This window comes from Lissotriton vulgaris, chromosome 7, assembly GCF_964263255.1.
Source record: "Lissotriton vulgaris chromosome 7, aLisVul1.2, whole genome shotgun sequence".
Taxonomy (NCBI): domain Eukaryota; kingdom Metazoa; phylum Chordata; class Amphibia; order Caudata; family Salamandridae; genus Lissotriton; species Lissotriton vulgaris.
This window is the reverse complement of record NC_141695.1, coordinates 1,660,663,432-1,660,690,261: the sequence shown is the minus strand read 5'-3', so window position 1 is coordinate 1,660,690,261 and position 26,830 is coordinate 1,660,663,432. Positions and strand designations below refer to the sequence as shown.

At 47.8% G+C, this 26,830-nt stretch overlaps 1 protein-coding gene across 1 annotated transcript in view; it reads left to right on the top strand.

Moving 5' to 3' along the window:
- SYCP2 (synaptonemal complex protein 2) overlaps positions 1 to 26,830 on the top strand; it is a 3,993,018-nt gene that overhangs the window by 1,641,571 nt on the left and 2,324,617 nt on the right. Inside the window, exon 24 of the mRNA XM_086932653.1 lies at positions 11,293 to 11,741. Coding sequence (XP_086788779.1) covers positions 11,293 to 11,741 — 449 coding nt within the window. The remainder of the gene's footprint in view (positions 1 to 11,292; positions 11,742 to 26,830) is intronic.

Below are 26,830 nucleotides of genomic sequence, written 5' to 3'. Positions count from 1 at the left end.
TTATCAACAGAGGGGCATTCATGGGATGAGAGGAGGTGTTGGTCAGGCGCTGGCGTGACTCCCAAGGACAGGGTCATGCAGAAGGGTCATGCTCATAAGGAGGAGGGAGGGGGAGCCAGGGTGCGCAGAGGATGCTTGCTGGGTCAGAGGGGCGCGCTGGCGATCGATCGTGGACAGGGAGACCATGATATCTAAAATGGCTGCCGTGCACGTAGTACATAGGTGACCCAGAATGGCTGCCGTGCACGTAGTACATAGGTGACAAGCTGGCGCAGATGATGTTCAGATCGCAAATTAAAATTCCACAAGCTCTATCTCCTTGTTCAGCGCTGATTCGGCCCGCTGAAGAAAAGCATCTGAAGTCCCTACGCCCACTACCCCTGGCCCCCCCTCACGGGTAGTTTTACTCATGATGTAAAATAGGTAAGAATCAAATTAAATACAAACTTAAAAGTAAAGGAGAAACACTACACCAACAGTTAGTCTATTTTGGGGATTAAATAAATGTCTTGCAGCTCACTTAGCTGTGCTTGAGTCCCAGTCAATATTGGTGGTGTTAGGGGGCAGGCCCGGCCCGGCCTCTTCTGGCCCCTGACGGCCACAGACGGCCACAGACGGCCCTGCCCTTGTCCCGGGCTTCTCCCTGGTAATCATGTCTGTGGCGTCCTCGCCGCGAGCGAGATTGCTGGGGGATGTAGTCCTGGCAACTGCGTGTAGCGGAGCTAAGTCCGGCCGAAGGTTGTGTCCCAACAAGATTTTCCTGCCTGCAGCATGTGTGGAAAATGCAACCATATTCCTATCGATGCCCAGGCTGCTGGCGCAAACCGCCTCTTAGTTCCCATGTTGAGTAATTACCAAAATAAAGAGACGGGCGCTGGGAGCAGGAATCAAGAGCAGAGTTTATTACTCATGAGGAGAGCCAGTCATTTCGGACACGAAACACAGTGTCTTTCGGGAGGTGCTCTAACAAGTGAGCTGAGACTCTGGCTTTTTATACTTTACAGAACACAGGATAACACAATCGGGACGGTGTGACGCAAAAGGAAAGACATCCCTATAATCCTCGTGGTGATCCTACCCATATACATTCACAATGGGGACCCTTGACCTGCTGATAAGAGGGGAGGGCAATCACGCAACTGAGTGTTTTGTAGGATGTGTACGCCTGATCATAGCCCAAGGGGTGGGGTGGCTAAGACCAATAGAGGATCCTTTGAAGAGGAGTGACTTCATACAATAAGGGCAGTAAATGGTATCTCTTGGCTCAGGCGATGGCCTCGGACATGTGTGGTCAGTCGGACACGGGGTGAGGGGTCATAAATGGAGTGGTATTCATGCCGCATGAACAATCCAGCGCAGAGGGGAGGTTTATCAACAGAGGGACATTCATGGGAGGAAAGGAGGTGTTGGTCAGGCGCTGGCGTGACTTCCCAAGGACAGGGTCATGCAGAAGGGTCATGCTCATAAAGAGGAGGGGGGGGGGAGCCAGGGTGCGCGGAGGATGCTTGCTGGGTCACAGGGGTGCACTGGTGATCGATCGTGGGCAGGGAGGCCATGATATCTAAGAGGGCTGCCGTGCACGTAATACATAGGTGACCCAGAATGTCTGCCGTGCGCGTAGTCCATAGGTGACAGGCTGTATGACTTGTTCATGTGAGGAGAAGGGAGGGGTAGCCAGGGTGCTCAAATGCACGCAGGAGGGAAGCCGGGGATTTTATAAAAACGGACAGAGAGGCCATGGCCCAAAATGGCTGTCATGTACATATGGGCTCGGGCTTTCATTGGCAGAATGATGCGGTCAACATTTCAGGGTATACGTGGTGCCTACAGGGAGGCGGACGGGAGAGGGCAAATGAACGCCGCTTAGGTACATTAATTTTGCTAATTTCCACAGTCGCCGCTTTTAACATAAGCGAGTTCATTTTCCTATCCTTCCTAGTTACGGGGCATACATATAAACATGTGGTTGATGAAATAGCATTTGTCAATACTAACATATTGCATAAAAATCATGAACAGTTGATGTGATGGGCAGAATGCAGCACATAGGAAATTGTATTTGTCGAATTCCTATCATTTCAAAAGCACTACATAGCATAAATGTTTCTGACTTAAAAAATGTGACCAATGAACATCTTGACCAAGTAGTTGAGGGCGGAATTTAGTTCAATATACAAGATTTCTTCGTCCCAGTGTCTTTTTGTCAGTGAGCCATCACTGGTAGGCTCTAGTCCGAGTACTTTCGTTGGCGCTGTTGACCACCGGCGGTGGAGCTATAGGTCCGGCTCTGTTCTATCCTTTCGCGTTGCAGGGTGCGGTCAGTCCTCTGCTGTTAGACCACAGTCCTGTTTCCTAAACAATCCGGTTGGTGGCGCCTTATGCTCGGCACCCACAGTTCTATGGCAGCACCCTATTTCCAGTGAAATGCAGTTCGTTCCTTTGGAAAAAGTCACGTGGAGAAGAGGGTGTGTGAAGTTCAAAATAGTCGATAGGGGAGAGGGTGGAGTTGGGTCAGAGTTCCTGGGACACGCAAAAGGGACCAAGGGAGCAAAGGATAACAAGCAGGCAGGCCCATCCATCGGGCTCAAGGAAGGGGGACGGAGACTCCAGGCACACGTGGGTTTAGCAGGCGAGTGGCTTCGAGGTGGCTCGCCGTTTTTCATTTTCCACGCTGAAGTTGCGGTCTCGTCCCGTATCCTCCTGTTGCTCTGCGGCTCCACCTCCGGTCGAGGTCACACGAGTCCCAAGATCCGCAGCCAGGCTGTACGCCACTTCTGACCCATCCCCTTCGGTGATCGCGAATCTTTGAATAGGTACAAGACAAAGTTTCAGTGAAATGGCAAAAGAAGATATCTATGCATGTGAATTCCTCCCTCAATTCTACGTATTTGGGAGATACGCTCATTGGCCACAGTCAGATGTTCATTGCCAAGTAGTGCACGTGTCAGCATTCCTACTGAGTTTATGGCAGGTACATTCATCGGCCCATTTATAATTCGAGTGATTACAAGATAATATTTCCATCAACTGTTCATTACATCATTTTCAACATTAGCGCAGCATTTCCCTTCAGAACTTGTTAACATTTTCAGACAGGGCGGGGGCGCTATAGTCGAGAGTCGGGCAAAACAAGATTTCCTCAGGGGTCAGCAGTTACCCATGATCATTATGTTTATACCTGGGACAACAGGAGTGGTTCTATCAAAAATGGGGCGAGGATGCTTCGGGCGCTTGCGCTTGGGTGCAAAGGGGTGGGGCAATCTTGGTATTGGATGTCAGTCTAGACGTTGGCGTTCGTCTCTGTAGAACAGACATTGGATGCCATTGACATACAGTTCCCCTATAAATGGCCAGATTTGGGGGACTTTAGTCGTCTTACCTGTCCTTTCCTTCTCAGCCAATTCAAGTTCATTCATTTTACAGAAAGGAGAGGCAGTAACATGGCGAGATACAATTATTTTAAGTTTCGGCCAATTTTCGCTGAGCACCTTTGCGTTTAATATATATCAAATCAGACTGATGCCGGTGGGGCACAATTTTACAAATGAAAGAGAGAGAATAGGCAGACTCTCATAGAGAGTGAGAGTCGCCAGCAATCTAAACGAGCCATTCGGTACACGTATGACATGTAGGGAGAGAGAGAGAGGGAGAGAGAGAGAGAGAGAGAGAGACGTGTACAAAAATAGGTCATTTAGTGCGCTCACAACACGGAACAGCAAAGGTTAGGTAACATGCAGATACAGACAGAGGGAAGACATAAATCCGTACATTATACACAAACTCAGACAGGGAGGACGGCACATGTATCACACATATATAAGACATTTACGACAAGACAGAAAACAATTGTTAGCCTACAACATCTGTTTTTATCCGTATATCCTACGTATCTTTACTATCCTGTTTTATCTATGTGCTTGCTCTTTCTACCCTTCCCCCCTTTCCCTTCTCGCTTGTCACGCCTGCGAGCGTTCCCAATTACCAATACTCACACCTCGGCTGGTCGATCAGTGATTAACCTGGTCGTGCTAGTTACCCATGGTTGGATCTTAGGCCATTTTTCTGTTCCCTCCTGTGGTGGGAAGTTCTCCAGGCTGAGGCAACGGCAAGCATTGATCGGGAGAACAGTCGGACAGCTTGGCTGTATCTATAAGAGTGTGGAAAAGGGGGTAGTGCATTTTGAACATTAGCAATATTTCTAACTTCCTAGAAGGGTGGTGCCGTGGCAACCCTTACCTGTATAATTTTCTTTGTCCTTTCCCTACCTAGTCAAACGTCCAGTTACATTATTTAATACGTCATTTCTAGTCAAAAAAATTTTTTTCGTCATTCAGTACCTGTCCAGTTTCTGTGTCAGTCTATCCTCTCAGTCGCTATGTCCTAAGGAGGAATAGTCATGTCAAGTCTACGTCTTTTCTTAAAAAAAACCTATCGTTATAACAACCACACACATATTCCCTCTTTTCCTGCTTCGTCGGTGATCCGACCGTCGCTCTTCCACACTTCAGCCGACGTCCTGACGTGACCTGCAGAAGGGAGGAAAAGAAGGGGTGGGGGGCAACATTCAAAGCACATCATCATGCAGTAGTTTGAGAATGTTTTTACCTACCATATACTCGCCCTATCTCCTCGTACTGCATTCCCTTGCCCTTTCGGCATTTCAGCCCAGAGGGACCAGTGGTGTCATATAGATAATCATTGACGATCTGAGTATCTACATGAGCTACTTGGTCGTAACCCTCTTTGTCGGGTGCAAGGGTGACGGTCAGGAGGCATTTCTGCGGAGTCGTTTTGAGGGAGTCTAAAACACCTTTCCTGGCTGCCTGCGATACATAATTGTAGCTGCCAAATATCTGATCCCTTTTGATCTACATCCTTCATCATACTTACTCTTCGCTCGCAGTAGTAAGGCATTACAAAACTCATTAATGCAACTGCAACGACCATGTTTTCTTCTTCAAAATACTTTTAATAAACGGAATTGGTAGCAGTTCATTGCATAAAGTGCAGCAGTGCAAATAAAATCGCATTGAAATTACCTTACAGAGTAAACATGATGCATGTCAAAAATTCATTTTTAATCAATTCATAATTCATTATCCAATACTCATTCTCTATCTAAATTACACCAATTCATTTTCCAACTCCTAATCAGTACCCACCCTAAGTCAATTCATTGTCCAAGCACATGCTCAATATCCTTCATATCTACTTTCATTATCCAAAACGTTATATATATATCTCTCGGGGTAAAAAGTTGCATGGTCATGGTACAATAAAGTTCATTCAAAAAGTCTCATTTTGTGTCGGCGCCATTTTGGGTGGGGTCAGGCGGGTTCCAGCACAGTCAGGATGTCTCTAGTCTTGCATGGCTGGCCCTGAGCCTTCCGTTGGGAATTCAAAAAGTTTTGTGCTATAAGGTTAACAGTCTAACAATATGGACCATGAGTCAAAGAGTGGGAAGGGCGGCAACAATTTTCCTACCGGGTCATCCTGGTGTTCCTCCGGAACTGAACAAGTCTGTGCCGTGGCTGCATTTTTTTTTTTAGCCATTTCTAATCCGAGGCTGGTGCCGGCAGGAGTTGCACCGATGTTGTGGTTCCCGGTGAAGGGGGCGGGGGCACCCATGCGGGGGGTCGGGGGCCCCCCGGCTCTTATAGAATCTTCAAGGTCGAGGAGAGGCGATATGGAGCGAGTGCCCGTCCTGGGCAGAAGACCGCTTTATGATGTTGACCCTCTTTAAGTAAGAGCATTGGGGTGTCGCTGGAAGCCTCCACCTGGAGGGAGGTGGGGGAGGGTCGTTCGCGCCGCCTCCCCCTTCCAGCGACCCCGCGCCGTTCCTCGGCTCCGTCGTCTTCGATATCGGCCATGCCAGCCATTGATGATGGGGGGGGGGTGGTCGGCGGCTGAGGCAAGACAGCCCCCCCCCCTTTTCCCTTGACACGTGGCGGGACTACCTGTGCCTATGCAGGCGGCGGCATGCGGTGAATTTGGCATCTGGCAGGACTACTTGATTTGCCGCCGTTTTCGCCTTGGCTTCGGCCTTTGGCAAGCAGGCGATGGCATGCGGCGAATTTGAAATGTGGCGGGACTACTTGATTCGCCGCCGTTCTCGCCTTCGGCTTCTGCCTTCTTCGTGGGTCGGACCAGGCGAGAGACAGAAGGGGGGGGGGGGTGGTCGGTGGCTGAGGCAAGACAGCCCCCCCCCCGTGGCCTGCAGGGCAGCGGAAGAGGAGAGAAGGAGAGGACTCTGCCATTCTTTGGACCGCCTGCCCAACATCATCTCCTCCCAACCGTGGTCAGGCGGGCCCCTCGTACCTCGAGGCCTCGCCTTCCGGAGGGGCGTAACTGCGGACCTGTTGCACTTCGGGAGTTTCCGGAATGGGGGTAGGTACCTATTTGATTGTTTCTATTTCATGTGACCGTTATTTGGGCGTGGCGGGCAATGAGGCAGGCATGTTGGGAGCAGGAACAGGCAGTGAAGCCTAGCTACCTCGCGGCTATGTTCTGCTATCAAATCTTTTCGCCATTTTATATTTCTTATTACGAACTGTTTCTAATGTTACTTATTTTTGGTGAAGTCAAAAGCTCATCAGGGGGTTACTGACTTAGCCTGATTTCCTTTTATTTTTCTTTCTCTTCCTTAGCGTGTTTCGAGCTAAAGCTTTCTGTTAGTAGGGAACGGTGATCACTTCATATTTTTATGTGTCCTTTTCACTGGGGGGGGGGTGGTACATCTGGACGGACCAGACGAGTCCCCTCCAATAAATGGTCCGGGGTGGAACGAGATTATCGATCAAAAGGGGAACATATATTCCTTCATTAGGGTATCATCCTGGACGGACCGAGCGATGTACTTCCATTTACCAGGGTAGCCTCCTGGACGGACCAGTCGGTCTATTTCTACTAAATGGCCCATGAGTAGAGAGCATATGTCCTCCATAAGAGTAGTCTCCTGGGCGGACCATGCGAGCTACCCCACAATAACCAACCAGTGGGGAGTGGGTAGGACTGACGAATTCACAAAGGGGCATAACCTACCCTTTTCTGCTTGCAAAGACTAGATAGAATATCTCTATTCCACGTTGTTTGCAGGCGGAAAATACCTCAAGCGAAACAATGCCTGGAACAACAATGTCCAGGTTTTCAATCAATCAGTGGGGAGAAAAACAGGCATGACGGATTACAACGGGGACAAAAGTCTGCATTACCTGTCCTTCGCTATCCAAAAAGGAAGACAGAATATTTCTACTCGTCTCAGTTTGTAGACAGGGAAGATCTCAAAAGAACAACAATCGATTATTAATCGACTTCAAACAATCCAGTGGGGAGAAAGGTAGGCATGACGGCTTAATACCGGGGACAAAAAGTCTACATTACCTACCCTTCTCTATCTGCAAAGAGGGACGACGTTCCTATTCGCCGCTGTTTGCAAACAGAGAATGTCTCGTTCTCAAAAGAGAACCAATATGTCAAGTAGCCCTCAGAGCTAAATGAACCAATACCAACAATGCCAGTATACAAATACTGGTTTTCAATACAAACAATCAATCAATCAGGTGGACAGAGCCACCCTACCAATCAGGCGTAAAAACACCCTACTTAATCTTACCCGGACCGGACCATACGGATAGTTCTTCGACTTCCTCCTCCAGCGCCCGATCGTTCTCTTACTCCATGTAGCATTCCTGTGGGATTCCAGTCAGGACAATAGGTCACTGAAGAGAGGTCCGTTCAGAATTGGTGAAGTTCTGCTGATCGGCCGCCGGGCGAGGGCCCTCTCAAGGCAGGCATGCCCCGATCATTTAGACGTTCACTTCTTCGTCTGGATCTCTCTTACCGAACCCTATGTCACTGATGGGCCCCGCGTTGGGACGCCAATTGTGGAAAATGCAACCATATTCCTATCGATGCCCAGGCTGCTGGCGCAAACCGCCTCTTAGTTCCCATGTTGAGTAATTACCAAAATAAAGAGACGGGCGCTGGGAGCAGGAATCAAGAGCAGAGTTTATTACTCATGAGGAGAGCCAGTCATTTCGGACACGAAACACAGTGTCTTTCGGGAGGTGCTCTAACAAGTGAGCTGAGACTCTGGCTTTTTATACTTTACAGAACACAGGATAACACAATCGGGACGGTGTGACGCAAAAGGAAAGACATCCCTATAATCCTCGTGGTGATCCTACCCATATACATTCACAATGGGGACCCTTGACCTGCTGATAAGAGGGGAGGGCAATCACGCAACTGAGTGTTTTGTAGGATGTGTACGCCTGATCATAGCCCAAGGGGTGGGGTGGCTAAGACCAATAGAGGATCCTTTGAAGAGGAGTGACTTCATACAATAAGGGCAGTAAATGGTATCTCTTGGCTCAGGCGATGGCCTCGGACATGTGTGGTCAGTCGGACACGGGGTGAGGGGTCATAAATGGAGTGGTATTCATGCCGCATGAACAATCCAGCGCAGAGGGGAGGTTTATCAACAGAGGGACATTCATGGGAGGAAAGGAGGTGTTGGTCAGGCGCTGGCGTGACTTCCCAAGGACAGGGTCATGCAGAAGGGTCATGCTCATAAAGAGGAGGGGGGGGGGGAGCCAGGGTGCGCGGAGGATGCTTGCTGGGTCACAGGGGTGCACTGGTGATCGATCGTGGGCAGGGAGGCCATGATATCTAAGAGGGCTGCCGTGCACGTAATACATAGGTGACCCAGAATGGCTGCCGTGCGCGTAGTGCATAGGTGACAGGCTGTATGACTTGTTCATGTGAGGAGAAGGGAGGGGTAGCCAGGGTGCTCAAATGCACGCAGGAGGGAAGCCGGGGATTTTATAAAAACGGACAGAGAGGCCATGGCCCAAAATGGCTGTCATGTACATATGGGCTCGGGCTTTCATTGGCAGAATGATGCGGTCAACATTTCAGGGTATACGTGGTGCCTACAGGGAGGCGGACGGGAGAGGGCAAATGAACGCCGCTTAGGTACATTAATTTTGCTAATTTCCACACATGTAACGGAGCCCGGCAAAAGTCAATGCCCCAAAAAGATTTCACGGGGTCCTCGGCCCCAAGCAGGCCTTTATGCGCCTCCTGGCGCTTGGTAATCACGTCTGCGGCGTCCTCGCCGCGAGCGGAATTGCTGGGGGATGTAGTCCTGGCAACCACGTGTAGCAGAGCTAAGTCCGGCCAAAGGTTGTGTCCCAACAAGATTTTCCTGCCTGCAGCATGGAACGGAGCCCGGCAAAAGTCAGTGCCCCAAAAAGATTTCATTGTCACTTAATTTCAGTGACCCTACATATAATGGTCAATGTTTATCTTTATTAATGTTAGGCATTAATCATTTTAACAGTGGATGCTTGTTGTACCTGTTTTGTACAAAAAGAAAAAGGAAATGGCTAAAATAAAAAAGTGTTAAAAAATAACCTGTGACTTATACACAGTTCTGTATAATTGAAAACTTATATGTCATTTTGCTGTTATCTGCAATTGATCGTGCAATCATCCAACAGTTCTAGCAAAACTGTAGCCAAGCAGTGGACATGCCAGAAGTAAACCGCAATTCATGTTAAAATTACCTGACGAAAAACATCTTATTGAAAACAAAATGGTAACATTGGAGTAATCAGATACTAATTTTCAAATCATCCTAAAGTCACCAGGAACAATCTCACCTTGTAGAATAATCGAATACTTATTTTCAAGTCATTCTTTATTCATCAGGCTGAGCTTTTACGCTTTGCTGATGACTTCAAGACCTTGCTGATGTCTGATGATGTGAAAATTACTTCTAATGTAGTTAGACGATCACGGATGACTCTAGGATAGCTTCTAAAGTGATCTTGTTTGACCTGGGGTGCTACATGGCTAAATACTCACTAGGTCCCAAAAGGGAGACATTTTGGCTATGCCAGTGCTTGTTTTGTTGGCCTTCAAAGAAAAACACTGGCAAGGCTGGAAATAAAACAACCGATTCGGCAACACTAACTTGGGCTTAGGTCAAGAGAAGCGCTCTCTCACCTCGCCCTGTACGGCCTTTCTCCTCCCTCCTCAGTGAAGCCTCTGTGAAGCCGGTGATCTGGGGTGCATACTTCTGATACCAGCATTTTGAATTGCCCATTGGGCGTGCACTCTTTTGTCTCCGAGCTCACGTCAGGCCATGGAAGAGCCCCACCATTAGCCACAGCACTGTGTTTTTCTTGGCATCAGAAGAATATGCTCGAATTTGGTTTGTACTTGGGCAACTGCACACAGTCCGCAGCTAGAGCTGCTGCAGCAGCTCACTAAAGAATGCGGCCATATCTTGTGTGACGAGAGTCTCCTTTGATACATGTCAATATTTCAACACGAAAGAGAGAGATAGGGAATTAAAATTGGAGGAATTTATTTTCCAAATAGACCAACATATAAAAAAGCTAATTTAGGTGGCAAATAGCTAAAATAAAGCATCTATGGATTTATAATTCGTAAGTCTGTTTTCGTATGATATCCATCCCCCCTTTCATTTGGATTTAAGTGTCTGTTCATGAAAGGGATTGGTCTATAAGTGCTTCATAAGTATAACATTTTAAATATTTTGCTACAGAATTTCTTGCAAGGTGGACTACAGTCTTACCTGCCATGCCTTTTTTATTTGATGCCCTTAGTGTGGGTCTATTTAAATAGGTACTTATTGTACCACTCTGTATCTTGCATCCTCTTGAATAATCTTGAAAACAGCATGGCAAGAGAGACAGGTGGATCGTGATCCAGCTGGACTTCAAAGAGAGGGCTCTGATATGAGATTAAAATGTATAAATGTTGGCATATATAAAATACCTTCCTGAACAAAGTTTAAGGCTCCGCTTCTAAGCTTAACTTCCACTATCATAAACTAGATAACGGTTTTAAGTTCTAAAAAGTGTCTACGGGTCAGAGAAAACAAAAATCAATTATGTGAAAGATGGTGAAAGAGAGGAGAGAAAGAACCGTATACATGATAAAAGTGTGGCAGAGGTTTCGGGGCCAGCAAATGAAAAATCACGCTCATAATGACCCTAACCTACTGTCCAAACATGAATCCATTGTAAAGGTTGTGTATCCTGTAATAGGGAATACTTTAAGACTGTTAAGCTATTCTGGGTTCCTCAATGCCACAAAACGATGTTGTCAATATGTTTTGAATATTTACTGCAATACGATCTATATATATGTAAAAATAAACCATAACATTGTAGAAAACTGGTCACCATTTAGCCAAATGATATTTACAAGTGCAAGAGTATTTTATTCTTATCACTTTTTTATTGTTTTTCTTTAAAGATCAGATGTTCAGCGATCAAGTTATTAAACAGCGAGCCTTTTATTCCATATTTGAAGGCAAAGACTCTCCTAAACAAGAAATGAAGAAGTGTGGTAAAAATGTTAATATAGAACACAATTTAAGAGAATCATTTGAGGAACTAAAAAAGGAAAACGACGAAGCAGTTACTGTTCGACCATTGAAAAATCCTTTGCAGATGAAAACTAATAGTAGGCATGCGTTGAAAAGTACAGAACAAACAGACTTTTGCAGAAAATCTGCAACGTCTTTTGAAGACAGTCTTCTTACCTCAACAGTTGAAGAACATGGGAAGTGTTCCATAAAGCCCAAAACAGCTAAAGATGTTTGCAACACCATTAAGTCTTTCAAAAAGGATACCAGGATTCGGAGATCTGAGCAGACGATAGGGCCTGACCATACTTCAAGTACCAGGAAACCCAGACAAATGGTGATATTTCATTATTTACCTTTTTTTTAATTTAATGAATATTGTCATCTTGTACACAAACTTGTAATTTATGATTGCTGTTGCAAACACTCATTGCACTCAACGCTATATCTTGGGGCTCTTTATAATGCAAGGGCACTGTACCTAGCAGCAGAATAGGTAGCCAACATGTGAGGATAGAGGGACGTACACACACATATGTGTGTTGGTGTGTGTGTATATATATATATATATATATATGTATATATATATATATATATATACACATATTGAGAATTTGCGACAGTAAATGCATAAACCTAGAGGAGAAACCTAGCTTCTATGTGGGTTTAGAGTTGGACAGTGTGCCTCCTGATTATCAAATTAAAAAAAAACAATGAGACAGAATATCGAGGGCAGAATGATCAACAGGTAAATAAGTCTAGATTTTCTTTAACAAACTCTACATATTTGTATCTACATTGTACATATAACTTTAAGGCACACAGATGTGGAGTTAGGAATAGTAAATCTAAACTTCCCTATATGCATTTGACTTTCGATATTTTGTCCCTCGCTATTCAGTCCTCAATTATAGTAGGCCACAGTATTGTTGAAGACGATATTCCTTAGAACAATTGTTTAGGCGAGAGGTTTAGGAAGCTGACTCTTTATATAGCATACCAAAAAGAAATATACTGTGCAAAGAGTCCGGGTATTCCCTTATAAGTGGACAGGAGCTAGGGTGCTCTTCTAGAGGGTATTGTTGGTCGAACCGCCTTCGGCTTATTAGAGAGCAGCGTTAGACATCAACAATACACAGAGAGTCAAGAAATGATACACACGACTCAAGTAAGTAAGGGTTTTCTAAAGCGTGCAAATAAAGAGGTGCCTTGGCATTAGCGTCCTACAGCTGAGCTGACAGAGAAAAAATACCTAATTAGTGCTGGAGACAAAGAGCCATGTCTTCAAAGATTTCCTAAAGCGAGCTTGGTTTGTTTGAGATCTCATAGAAAAATGGCATTGAATTCCAAAGTTTTCAGGCTAAGTGAGAAAAGCTTCGGCCTCCCAAATTAGCCTTCTTTATTTTAGGATTTACCACTAATTTAGCTGTAGATGATCTTAGGTGATGTCGAGAGTCATGCTATGTAAAGGTCGTCTGAAAGTAGAGAGGGCCAGATCCATGCAGTGCTTTGTGCGCCATCCACAAGGCCTTAAATGTGACCCTTCCAACAACAGGCAACCAGTGAAGATCCTGAATACTCTTTGAAGTGGAGCTGAAGTTGGGATTTTTAGAAGCAGGTGAGCTAACTCATTTTGCACGGATTGGAGCTTTGATTGGGGACGTTAGTGAATTCCCAAATACAGAGTGTTACATTAGTCTATTTTAGATAGAATTAAGGCAACCACTACCATTTCTCCATGTCTACAGAAAAAAATGGGAGGATCTTTTTAATTATCTTCAATAGATAGAAACAAGAGGATGTAATATGGTTAATCTGTTCGGAGAAACAGAGTTGGCCATCAAATATGACCCCAAGGTTTTTCACTTTCTGAACTGAAGAAGGAGGTGGGCCTAAATTAACAGGCCACCAACAATCATTCCAGAAGGAAATGTCCTTCCCAAAGAGCATCACCCCTTGTTTTTTTCAGTATTTAACTTAAGACAGTTTTCCTGCATCCAGTTTGTAATGTGTGTCATTAGTTGTAGTGTGGTGGGGCAGCCTTAGGTGTATCAGAGAAGAATACACACACAGTCACATGCCAGTTTATTAAAAAAAAAAAAAAACTTTTATCTTCATATACGTTTTGGCAACAAGATCATCAAAATTAGGTAAGTATGTTTCAAGATAGAAATACTTTTAGGTTTCAAAGGTCGATAGTGCAATTTTTGGAGCCGGCAATGTTATCCTACGGAGGAAAAACATGCACTGCGTACAGATATTATATAGCAACTTATGGGACTAATCTCCTGGACTTAAAGTAAGCATGGGGAAAGGTCCAAGGCAGTACCAACAGGTCATCTCGGGTGGCACTGGGGAGGCCGGGTGTAAAGGTGCTATTAAGTATTGAGTGCCCAATGTTATCCTACGGGGGAAAGCATGTGCTGGATTCAGGCACCTCACAGCGACTTATGGCACCAATCTCCTGGACTTAAGGTTATTATGGGGCAAGGTCCAAGGACACTCCAACAGGTCACCTTGAGAGGTACTGGGGCATACAGGTGCAGAGGTGTGTGATGCTGTTGGGTGCCCAATGTTAGTCAATGGTGATCGGTCTGGTCGGAAGGAGGCTGCAGATTTGGACTGGGAAACCAGTAAGGTTGAACCAACAAGCGGGCTCGAATCTCGTGATGCTCAGGGATGTGGGGAAGCCTTTGGTCTACTTCCACTCAGGCCGCGGGTGACTGGTGCAGAGGTGTCTTGAGGCATTGGGTTTTTCGCAGCTGAGTCACTCGCGGTCGAGGGAGATATACAAAGAGGCTGTAGGCTACGTTGAGAAGACCGCTCTTGCCAAACTCACGGTAGGCTTCTTCTCTGGAGGGCTAGGGGACCATACTGGCACCGTTGGGGCACTTCAACCCTGGTTTGGAGTGACGGATGCAGTGGTGCTGAACTGTATATGGTTTATGCGGTCCTCACAGTTCTTTACTTGGTACCTGCAGGGTGCAAGGTAGCAACTCTGTTGCTCCACAGGAGTTCCTGAGTCTTGGAAGAAGCACTGGTAGTCCTCCCAGGCTTTTGCACGCAGTGCAGCTTACAGGATGAGTCACTTTTGGCACAATTGTCGGGAACAGCGAACAGGGAGACAGGGATGGTGATAAGTCAGCTGCTTCTTACACAGTTCTTGCTTTTCGCAGCTCTCCAGTCCTCCTTCTTTTAGGTTGGCAGGTTCTGTTTCCTGGTGCCAGGGGCTCCCCGAAATACTAGGTTTAGGGTCGGGCATTAGGGGGATGTAGGATAGCAGCCAATTGGCTACTGATCCCAGGGGCCACTATGCTCCTTATATGACCACTTCCTGTGGGAAGTGGAAATAACACTGTCCCAGAATTCCTAAGTTTGCCATCACAAAGATAGCAGACTTCTGATTTTTGTCTTCACGTCAGGGCCCACCTTAGGGGGCGAACTAAATGGGCCTTGGACATGGGGGTCGGCATCCTCTCCTGTGAGAGAAGTCAGAGTCGCATAACAAAGGTGGTGGCTCTTTGAAGTTTCTAGCCTTGGAATGCTATTTTGCAGTTCATCCTGTGGGAGGGGGTGTAAACACCCTCTGCCCAAGTAGGCTTTGTTCCAGACCTCCTGAGGGCAAAGGCCCTTACCACCCTGGGGGTCAAAAACCAGTTTGTGGCGGCAGGCTGGCTCGGACCAGCTAGTTAGCACACTAGAAGTTGGTAGGTTTTCAGGTTGTACTTCTAAGATGCCCTCAGTGTGCATGTATTAATAAATCCATCACTGGAATCAGTGTGGTTTTATTAATATGAGATGTTTGATACCAAACATCTCTGGTTTCAGTGAAGCCTTCATGTAGCTGGGGAACTCGTTTTTGACCAGTGTCCTGCACATGTACTTAAAATAGTTTCCCTGCTCACTTTTACTGGCAGTAATTGAACTGGCCAGCACAGGGGCATATCTGCTCTTGCAGATATATCCACACATGTAATATAATGCACCCTAGCATAGGACTGTAAGGCCTGTTGTAGGTGTCACTTACAAATATTTCATGCAGTGTTAGGGGACATGGCATACAGGTGTGCGACATGTCCTATGTTCATTTTTTAGAGCACTTTGTCATGCAGCCTGTAGTGGCAGGTGGTATGAGCATGAACCCAGTGCACTTCAGTCGATGTTGCACCAAATACCAGGCAAAAGGTGCCTGGAAGATTGTGAAGAGGTTACTTTTTAGGCTTTTCCTAACTGTAACAGTGAGGGAGGTAATCTGGGATTCGAAGGGAGGTCATTTCAGTCTCCATTGATTTGCTGATTATGCCTGTTGAATGTGTGTGTATTTTTGGATTTCAAACTCTGCCAACGATGTGCTCTTAAAAGTGTGTGTGCACCTGAGAAGTAGAGCTTAGAGCAGAGGTCTTCAAACTGGGTGGATGGCCCCTTGGGGGTCCTCAATTGATCTCATGGGGAGCACCAAGAACTGACCAAGAAGAACATCATTCTGAATACAGTTCTGTATTTTTTGTGACAAAAACGTTTCTTTGAACCATTTTGTAATGAGTCATCAGTAACATCCTCTGTTCCTCATTACCTGGCTGGGTATAGGTGTCAAGGTGGGGTGAACACATCAAATAAACCTCAAAGTCCCCCCGCCCAACATTTTTTTAAAAGGATCACACCGTAGATAGTTTTGCACTTAAAGAGACCAGGCTGTCTACGCGTGTTGGCAATCATATATTTTATTGCATTTTTTAAAGGTATAACTAAAAATAACTGCAGTGTTTCAATTGTTAACATTTTTTAAAACTGTTCATTTTAAACAATAATTGTGATAAGAATATCCATAAAAGGGGCGTGGCTTGCAGCATGGCGGAGTAGGATGTACTCTGTGCCAGCTCCGGCAAGCCGAAATGATCCGACACGCTTAAACTACATCCAGCAACTTTAAAACCCCCAGAACGGCACCGGACACCTGGTGGATCCCGGCGGCCGCACTTGCTATTCTTGGTTGATGGTCAGGAGGAAGAGGAGCGGCTGAAACCGCCTGGGAGCCCAGAGCCTGTGAGAGGAACAAGATGGTGGGGCCCGCGGCACAGTAAGGGGAAAGCCGGAGACGGAGATTGAGACCTGTCCGGATGCGACAGTGAAGCCGGCTCCGCCGTCCCCAGCGCCTGCCGTGGAGTGAGGGAGCTCGGGAGACCCGGCGGGTGACTTCAGCCGGGTAAAGAAGACGAGGGGTAGCGGATTGAGGGGCCGAGGGCTCTCTCTTCCCCCCCCCCGCCAACCCCCCCACCCAATCCTGGAAGCGAGATTCGTCCGAATGAAAGGGACGTATTGTGGCAGCTGAGGAAGAGGGGAAAGCGGATAGCTGTTGGACACCAGCATCGGGGGAATAAGCGACACCCTGGGACTGAACTGGTGCTGCCGAGGGCGGCGAAACAACGCTGGTGCTCTGAGCCGCATGACCGCCTCGCCCTGCTGGACACGGTAATTGAGTGGCACCTGGGGATCGGGCGTGGTGCCTCACTGGGGTGCTCCACGGGTGGCGGTTGTACCTGCTGAACATCGGGCTGCCACGATATGAGGAGCGGGAGAGAAGGGGGCAAGGGAGTCGCCCATGTGCGTCGCACATTATCCAAGGCCCCAACAGCGGCTGAATTAGGCGGCCCTGGATTGGCGGGGGAGAGGAGGACGGACTCTGCGCTCCCGGACTGTGGCTGGGACGGGGCTGGGTCTGGAAGTGACCGGAAGTGGGCCATACTGCCATCCAGACCGCCAGGCCAGCTGAGACGCCCCGGAGGGAACGCGGTACATCTGCGCCCAAGTGGGGTGTCCCCACGGCACTGGGTCTGTGGACTGCGAGACGGCCAAGCAGGTCTTCGTGGCCTAGTGGTGACACCGAGCCTTACCACCCTAGGGGCGTCTCTGGGAGCCTGTCGTCCCAACTACCGGGACCTTCACCCGACAGCGAACGGCACTCGTCCGGGAGGCACCGGTGTGGCTGGTGGCGAGACGGCGCGGTAGAGAGCCGCAGTGGACATCGGACCGCGACCAGGGCCGTGGACGCTACCCTCCCCCCCCTATGCAGAGGAAGATCGAGGGCGCCATGGGTAAGAAGGACACAGTTCCAAAAGCCCCGAAACAGGGCCCTATCGATAAGTTTGCGGTGGCGCCACAAAACGTAGGAATGGAGGGGGCAGGGGCAAGCTCGGACACTGCCCTCCTGATGTGTGCAATACAGGCTTCGAGAGCGGACATCCAGGCCTCCAGGGCGGCCCTGGAGGTGAAGATAGGAGAAGTGGGGGTGGAGGTCAACCTCCTGCGACAGGACTTCCGAAATCTCACTGAGAGAGTCACCACTGCGGAGACGAGGTTAGGTGAGGCAGAGGATGTCAAACAAGCCCTGCGGAAAGATGTTAAAGAGCTGAAGGACTTCCACAAGCAACTGCAGTGGAAGGTGGACGATGTGGAAAACAGAGGAAGACGTAACAACCTCCGCTTTGTGGGTTTTAGAGAGGGGATTGAGGGGCCCAATGTGGCGGAGTTCTTGCGTGCCTGGCTCCTCGAAACCCTGCCTCAGGCGACATTTTCCAATTCCTTTATCATCGAGAGGGCACACAGGGCTCTTATGGCTAAGCCCCTAGTGGGCGGGCGGGCGACCAAGACCGATCATCGCAAGGTTCCTCAATTTTGCCGACAGAGATCTCATCCTTCGCGAAGCCAGAAAGTTGTGCGACATGAGGGTCGAAGACTCGCAAATAATGATCTTCCCCGATTACAGCCATGAGGTGCAAAAGATGAGACGTTCATTCGACTCGGTCAAGGCCAAACTCTGGGACCTAAAGATCCAATATATGCTCCTTTTCCCTGCTAAATTGAAAGTACTCTATAAAGACAAGGCGCATTTCTTCACGCATCCAGGCAACGCATGGCAGTGGCTTGAGGAACGACCACCCTTCCGGAGTCGAGAGGAGGCGGTTCGTAGCACGGCCCTGGAGGGTCCTGTAGCCGGCAGCCTCTGGGAGACAGTGCAGCCGCAGAAGAGACGACGACTACGGGGAGCAAGGAAGACGCACTCAACGCCGTACCCCTCGCTGAATGGGTCCATAAGGAGACAACAGGACCCTGGTTCTCCACAACGGGATAATCAGGCGGGATCTAGATATCGGGCCTTGGCGGACGGGAACCACACCGAGGGGGAGAATGACACAGATAGTGTCACAACGGGAAGTGAGGAGAAGGAGGACCAATCGCTCCACCCGCTGGCCGCAGCCATACAGGAGATGGGGAGTGAATCCGCTAAGGACACAGCCCCAACACAGGGAGAGGGGTAGGACTTGAGCACCTGAGAGGGACAGAAGCTGGATGGAGGAGATATCGGCTACGCCGCATGGTGTCGCGCAAGTGTCTTACTCGCCTCCTACTTTCTTTCTTTTATTGTAATACAGTTTTTCTTTGTTAGTTCTAGTTCATCTCTTTTCGTGCAGCGAACTGCCATACAATATTGTGGACTCTGAAGACCATATCCTTTCTTTTTTGATCGTTGTTTGAGTGTCAGGTTGGGGTAGCTCGGCTAAGAAGCGAGACTTTTGGGGGGCGACTGACCTTTTCCAGCCAATAAGTCCTACCATAGAAGGGAGGAGGATGGTGGGACTGATGGGGGAGGAAGGTGGGGTGGAGGGAGCGAGGGGGAAAAGTTGGGGAAGTTCACTGAGTCAGTGTGGAAGTGGGGGTGGCAGAAGAGGGAGGGAGAATAGGGGGGGAAATTTCATGTCATGTTAGTCACACGCTCCAGTTCTCCAGGAGACACCTTCGTACAGCAATTTGACTACACTAAGCTACACATACACCAGGATGCCGGGTGATGATAGGGGAACACACAGGGATCAAAGGGGACTCAGCGTCCTAACGTGGAACGTAAACGGACTTCGCAGCAAGATTAAAAGGGGGTTGGTAAATTCCTACATTAAAAGGATGAGCCCCGATATATCACCACTCCAGGAAATGCATCTCAAGGGGACACAATGTGCCTTCCTAGCTAGGGGACAATATAGGGTAATAGCACATGCAGGATACACTACAGCAGGGGTCTCCAACCTTTTCTGTATAGTGAGAGCTACTTTTGAGGAGTGAAAATCATTGTGAGCAACTAAAGGCTGAGCAACTCGCAAATTCTTCCCAGAGTCCCCCGATGCCCAGCTTTTTTGACTAAAGGGCCTCTACACACTATCATGTCATTAAATTTTAATAAAAAGAAATGTAAAATGATGTTCTTGGCTCCGGTTTGTGGCCAGGAGCAACTTCACAGCTGGCAAGTTTTCTGGTTGCTTATGTATGACATTTCTATGATTTTACTGTCTGACTGTATGTATGACATTTCACTGGCAATGAATGACAATGTGAGTGACACTATTATGGTTAAAACTAAACAATAATATCCATGGAAACAAATAAATATCTCAAATGACCCACAAGTGAGACATGAAAAGTTCAGGCAAAGCCCTGAAACTGATGTAAAACACCGGAAATGAAAAGTCACAATCCACAGTGGCAAAATAAAGTACTTCGGTCATAGAATTAAATTAACCGCACAAAATGCATCATCTTGTGAACAATAGTAGAAGGCAGAACTGTTTATTTTCTTTAAAAAAATATGGGCTAAATGAAGTTTGAGATGCTACAAAATAACCATTTTGACAGTCAAAGACGTTTTAAATAAAGGTTCAAATTGGGCATACATTGTCATTACCACATTTGACAGGTCATTTATTTTATCAGTGTGCTAGCTGTTCTTAAGTGTACAATGTTTTATAGATAGAGATGCCTCTCTGTACAGCACAAACTACACAGCGACCTCAGGTCAAAAGTAAATAAAAAATTATTACACATGTAGGCTACACCTCATGGCCGCGGTATTTCAAACGACTTAATACTTGTTATTAACCAACCATACAACACCCCGATTTAGTTCACAACAAAGTGCACCCAGATCATTATTTGTGGGCTTATCATAACGTGGTCTTACTGCTAGTGCTTGCTGTGCTGATCTGTTGGCATCACGCGTACAACCGAGACAGAGGCTCTCTCGGAAAGGGGCATGCTCTTGTAGGTCGAGTGGTATCAAGGACACTGCTGGCTGCAGGCATCATTCGTCCCTAATTGACCTGGCGTCACGGTAGGCAGAAGTTGCGCAGACATCTTTCTTGACTGGGCCTGAGGCTCAGGAGAGTGCACTCACTGCATGATGCCTGCAATGCTGGTCCATAGTGGCTGCAGAGGAGTATTTTAAACGCCAGTGGAAGTCTTCTAAAAACAGCCCAGTGCTGCTGGGAGCAGCGTGATTAGACAACAGATGTGTGCCCCAACCTCTGCACGCACCCTCCACCTTCCACATGAGGGCTCAGGCCAGTGCGCCTCCTGTTTTCACTGGGCGGCAATCACTGACTGCCAGTGCTGAGGTGGCCCACAGGACTAGTACATACATCTTCCGACGTCGACCCTGCAGCACCAAAGAGCAAAACTTCCTCGGACCTACATGGTGAAAAGGTGCCACTTGCCTATCATCGGCTGAAACCAGGAACCTCAAATTTAAGCTGACGTCGCCATTGTCCTAACACACTGCGTGGTCCTGGTAAGTAGGCACGCTTTGGCCAGAAATGAAAGGCAAGGCGCCCCTCCTCTGATTCATGTGTGACAGGCCACATGGTGTAAAGGAGGCCGCAGCAGGGTTCCGTGAGTCTCCACTTCGTTGAATCATGCAGCAAGCTCTAAGCATGTAGTGTAGCATGTGTACTAATTGTAACATGCTGTTGTGGCTCACGCTTGCGTTTCCTTCACTTCCAATGCTTTGTAAATCCCTGGCGTAGGCAATCTAACAGTGCAATCCCGGAAGAAACTCCAGCAAGAACAAACACGAGGCTAAAAAGGCCCAAAAATAAACATAACGACAGTGATAGGGCACAAAAGTTGGCACCAGGCCGCGAGCTACTAGTAGGTTGTTGGCGAGCTACCAGTAGCTCGCGATCGACCGGTTGGAGAACCCTGCACTACAGGATCGAAGGGAGATAGCCATAATTATGAAAAAGACTACCCCGTACTCCACAGGCCCGGACTGGACGTTGCGGGCACCGGGCAATCCCCCAGTGAGCCGCACGGGTGGGGGCCGGTTTGGGTCCCTTGGGGGCCGTTTTTGTTAACAGGCCGTTTTTGCAGCATAGCTGCAAAAACGGCCCTGTAACAAAATCGGCCGAAAACCGGCCCTGACAAAGAGCGCGGCCGGCCCTCCCTCCCCCGGAGGAGGGGAGGGGGGGCCGGCCGAGCACTTTGCCTGGGCCGGTTTTGGTTCCCAGTCCGGCCCTGGTTCTCCATAGCTCAAACATGGACAGATATACAGGGGACGTACGTGGGGGTGAGGGGGAATTGGAATAGGCGCGAGTACACAATACTCTCAGTGTATGCCCCCCCGAAACTGCAGTCCAACACGCTTAAGAAAGTGGTAGATATACTCCTTGAGACGGCAGACACTATACAGATTCTAGGCGGGGACTTCAATGAAGTGATGGACCCGGGGCGGGACCGGACGAGAGCGACGGTCAGAGATCGGACCCGAACCCCCCTTTCACGAATGGTTGACAATATGGGACTCATGGATGTGTGGAGGTGGTTGCAAGCAGACCAAAAGACCTACTCCTTCTTTTTGGGCTCGCATAAGGTGCACTCGAGACTGGATTATATCTTTCTGTCCAGGCAACACTTGGCAATAGATAATACGGCGGAATATAAGGCAAGGGGGATTTCCGATCATTCCCCACTCCTAGTGAGATTGGGGATGGGACGAAATAGGACTACAGGATCCTGGAGACTGACGGCGTGGGATCTACAAAATGTGAGCGTAGTGAAGGGTCTGAGAGCGGACGTGAGGGCCTATATAGCTGACCATGAAGGAACGGTCCACTCCAAAGTAATATTCTGGGAGGCTCTCAAGACGGTAATGCGATACAGGATACAAGATAGATTAGCGGCCGAACGAAGGAAACTTCACATAGAAACAATGGCACTGGAAGCGAACATTCTTGACCTGGAAAGGGAATACCTGATCTTGAAAGAGACGGAAACTCTCAGGAGGCTGACAGACACACAAAGACATTACAGAGAAATGGTCACGGGAGAGGCCAAAACCCAGGCACTAGCCACATTGCACAGGCTGTATGATGTAGGGGATAAGTCGGGCAAACTACTGGCGTGGCTTAGCAAAAAAGAGCGTGCAGCACGATGGGTAGAGTGCATTAGAGACCCTACGGGAGCACCCATTAACACGGATGCCGACATTGCTGAGGCGTTTGCGACCGATTATGAAGGCTTCCACTGGGATAGAGACCTAGGAACCTCTGAGGAGGCGTTGCAGTATATGGACACGATTGACTTACCGATCCTGCCTTCTGAGGCCCGTTAGGGCCTTGAGGCGGACATCACCCTAGATGATATCACCAAAGCTCTCGCTCGGCTCAGACCGGGTAAATCTCCGGGCCCAAATGGGTTCCCGGCTGAGTTTTTTAAACGCACGCCAGACATCCTCTCACGTCATCTGAAAGGTTTATTCGAAGGGGCACTGCAAGAGGGGAAACTTTCCCCGGACCTGCGTATGGCGATAATAGTCCCGATCCATAAGGAAGGGAAACCACACGATGATTGTGCGTCCTACCGCCCCATCTCTCTCTTGAATATAGAGGCGAAAATCCTGGCAACCATCCTTGCATTGTGCCTCCGCGAGGTGATATCAGACCTGATACATCTGGATCAAACAGGGTTCCTCCCGAATAGGGCCACTAGATTGAACCTCTGGCGCACCCACAATTGGTTGGAGGAAGTAAGAGAAAGGGAAGATCCACACTGGTTCCTCTCCCTCGACGCGGAGAAAGCTTTCGACCGGTCCATTGGCCATTTCTTGAGGGTGTCCTGCAGAAATTTGGCTTCAGCCCAAAATTCTGTAATGGGGTCCAGCTGCTGTATACTGAACCCAGAGTGAAAGTGAGAGTGAATGGGGCTCCATCAAGGGACTTCCCAGTCCAAAGGGGAACCCGACAGGGCTGCCCGCTGTCCCCCCTCCTCTTTGCACTCACGATAGAGGTGCTGGCAGCTAGGGTAAGACAGAATGTGGCCGTCAGGGGGTTCAGGCGGAGTGAGATGGACTCCACGGAGGACAAAATATCCCTCTATGCGGATGACATTCTTCTATACATTACACGGCCTGATACCACGACCCTGGAGATCTTTCGGGAACTGGAACGATATGGCAGGCATGCCGATTACCAGGTGAACTGGCACAAGTCAGTCCTCTATGATCCTAAGGGACGGGGAAGCTGGCCGGACCTTCCTCGAAGGTTGCTGACGACACTGGAGGGGTTTAAATACCTCGGAGTATATATTACCCTGGATCGCAATCAGTCCTACCAACGGAATGTAGAACGAATACTACTGAACTTCATGGAGGACGCGACCCGATAGAAGCAGCTCCCTCTCACCTTGTTGGGCCCGGCGGCTATGTTCAAGATGATCACATCGCCCAAAATCCTATATGCCCTGCAGAACGAGTATTACTCTCTCTCGAACACACTCTTTAGGAAAATACATGCGGAGCTTAGATCCTACCTGTGGCTGGGCAAACAACCCAGAGTGGCGCTCAGTACACTCCAACGACATGAATACAGTAGTGGGATCTCGCTCCCGAATCTCGAGGCTTACTATTAGGCGGAACACATAGCCCCGATCAACGACTGCCTCCATGCGCCAGCAGATCACCCTACCTACGTTCTTGAGAGACACAAACTCTCACCTAAGCCGCTGCTGTACTATTTATATGGGGGTGTGCGACGACCGCCGCTTCCCCCAGCTACGAGTACCACTCTACGACTCTGGAACAAAGCGATGAGCCGCACGGGAAAGAAACCCACCTGACAGACACCGATCTGGCACTGTGAGTGGCTCACAGAATTGAACAAATTAGAAGGGTTCCAGAGGTGGGACGATATTGGTATCTCCACCTTGGGAGACATAGTGGCAAGAGGGGACTTGAAATCATTTGAGGCCTTGAGGGTAGAGTTCGGACTGCACCGCACGCAGTTCTTCAAATATGCCCAATTGAAACATGCCTGGCGAGCGGAAAAAATCCAGGTACACAACTTCCCTTAGTACGCACCTATAGAGGGTAGGCTGCTACAGGAACAGGTTCAGGAAAAAGCGGTATCGCTTACATATAGAACACTAACAAATTATATGCTAGGAGACCTAGAGAAACTTAGGAGAACGTGGGAGAATGAGGTGGGAGACATGGAAGATATAGATTGGGATATGGTTCGAAAGCATCCCAGGGAGGTAGGCATTAAATCTCGACTGCGACTCATTCAGTTTAATGTCCTGCATAGAACATATTACGACAGAGTCAGGCTGCATAAGATGGGACGGACGGAAGATGCTAGGTGCCTCAGGTGCAGAGACGAGGGGGGAGACTTCTATCACATTGTGTGGGCATGCCCAATAATTCAAGATTATTGGGGCACTATATTCACAGAGTTAGGAGAGGTATTAGAGACCCCTATTGAATTAGACCCCAAATTGGCCCTTCTGGGCATGATTTGCCCATTTTTTTTTTGAAATTTACACAACTTCATAATCTGCACTATGTTATTAACGCTGCTAGACTAGGCATTATTGTTTGTCTCATTGCCTGCTACCATAAAGGTCAGCAGGGGACGCACCAGATCCACGTCATGACGACATGCTTGTATTGTTGAGTTCTATTAAAATGGAAATAAAAATGTTTAAAAAAAAGAATATCCATAAAAGCACAGTTCATCACCACCAATAGAAAGTACAGCCCCTTTTCCTAGTATAAAGATAGGAGCGGGCCCCCTTCCAAATTAGATCATCTTTGAATCCTGAAACTACTTTCTACGAAAGGAACTCTCGACGTCTTCTCAAGATTTCTCCCTTGTGACTAAGGAGTAGTCACCCTGCACCCGCAGGCACCATCCTTTCCTCATTAGTTAACTCATAACCAAGAAAAAGAACAGCAAAGTATGCAATGAGCGATTTTGCAAAATTGAACTTGTAACCAAGTTCCCCGAATCACTTAATAATGCGATCCACTCTTGCAAATGAGGATTCAGTTAATCAGTGGTAAAGGATATGTCATCGACATAGGACAAAGCTTCAGGATAAAATTAATGTAAAAGGGACACAATATGTACTGTGAAGACAACTGGGCTATTCTTATACCCAAGGGGTAAACTGGCGTATCACCTCTAGGAACCGAGGTCAGTAAACACAGACCAACCACGGCTCTCGGGAACCAGGTTGTGACTGAAAAAATCTTTTGAAATATCAAGGGTAGTTTTCAATTTTTTTATGCCTGATATTATTAATCAGGGCCGTACTGTGCTTGTTCTGCACCTCAAAAGTGCAAATATGACTATTCAAATGTCTGTAATCTAACACAATGCAATAAGAGCTGTCACGTTCAAAACCGGAAAAAGAAGATTATTTATAGGAAAGAAACAGGATTCAATTACACCCTGACACTCCAGCTGAGTAAGAATATCTTTAACGGACACTTTAGTGTCACGTTTAATTGGATATTGTGGCTAAGTTGTGGAACATATTGGAATAACATGTAGCGGAGAATCCTTATCCCAACCAGCCTGGTTGCAGTATAAGGAAGGGGCCAAAGCTAGGGCCTAGTCAGAAGCATAAGCATGCTTCATCTCATCAGGGATGAGATGCAAAAAATAAGGGAGCATCACATCCTTGCCTCGAGGACAAGCGAGAACAACGGTCTGAGGCCAATTGACCTCCACCAGTAAAATGTCATAAGACAAAGTCAATTTATCCCCGATAATAGCATTAATGGTATGCTTAATATCACCTTCAATCAAAATGTTTAAATGATAAAGACGATCAGGGTGTGCAACACTGGTGTGCACAGTCTCAACTTTAACAAAGGTGTCAGATGTTCTCGCCTCCAGAAACTGGTGGAGTGTCTGGCGCACCACTGTGAATTCAGCCACACTGTTGAGGAGAGTCACCGCCCAACTCCTGGACAGGAGTTGGGTGGCGAAATATGCCTCCGCCTGGGGCATATTTCACTGTCACAATAGCAACCTTCTTTTGGAAGGGCGCTCTATATGCATCTAAAGAGCATTGCGTATCCTACTTGGGTTGCATCGACTCGCCTTTTCTGCGATCTTTTCACCCGCCTCTGTCATACTGTTGATCAGATGATTCCTGAAAGGAACAAGGAGAACAAGGATCAGGGGCCTGAAAATACTCCAGAGTCTTAATTTTAGTGCAATCACAGAAATCATATCGTCGTTCAGAAGCATCCAGTAGCAGTGACACAAGGCTTCTGTTGTTGTTGCTTACATTTATACCAAGACTTCTTAAGATAAA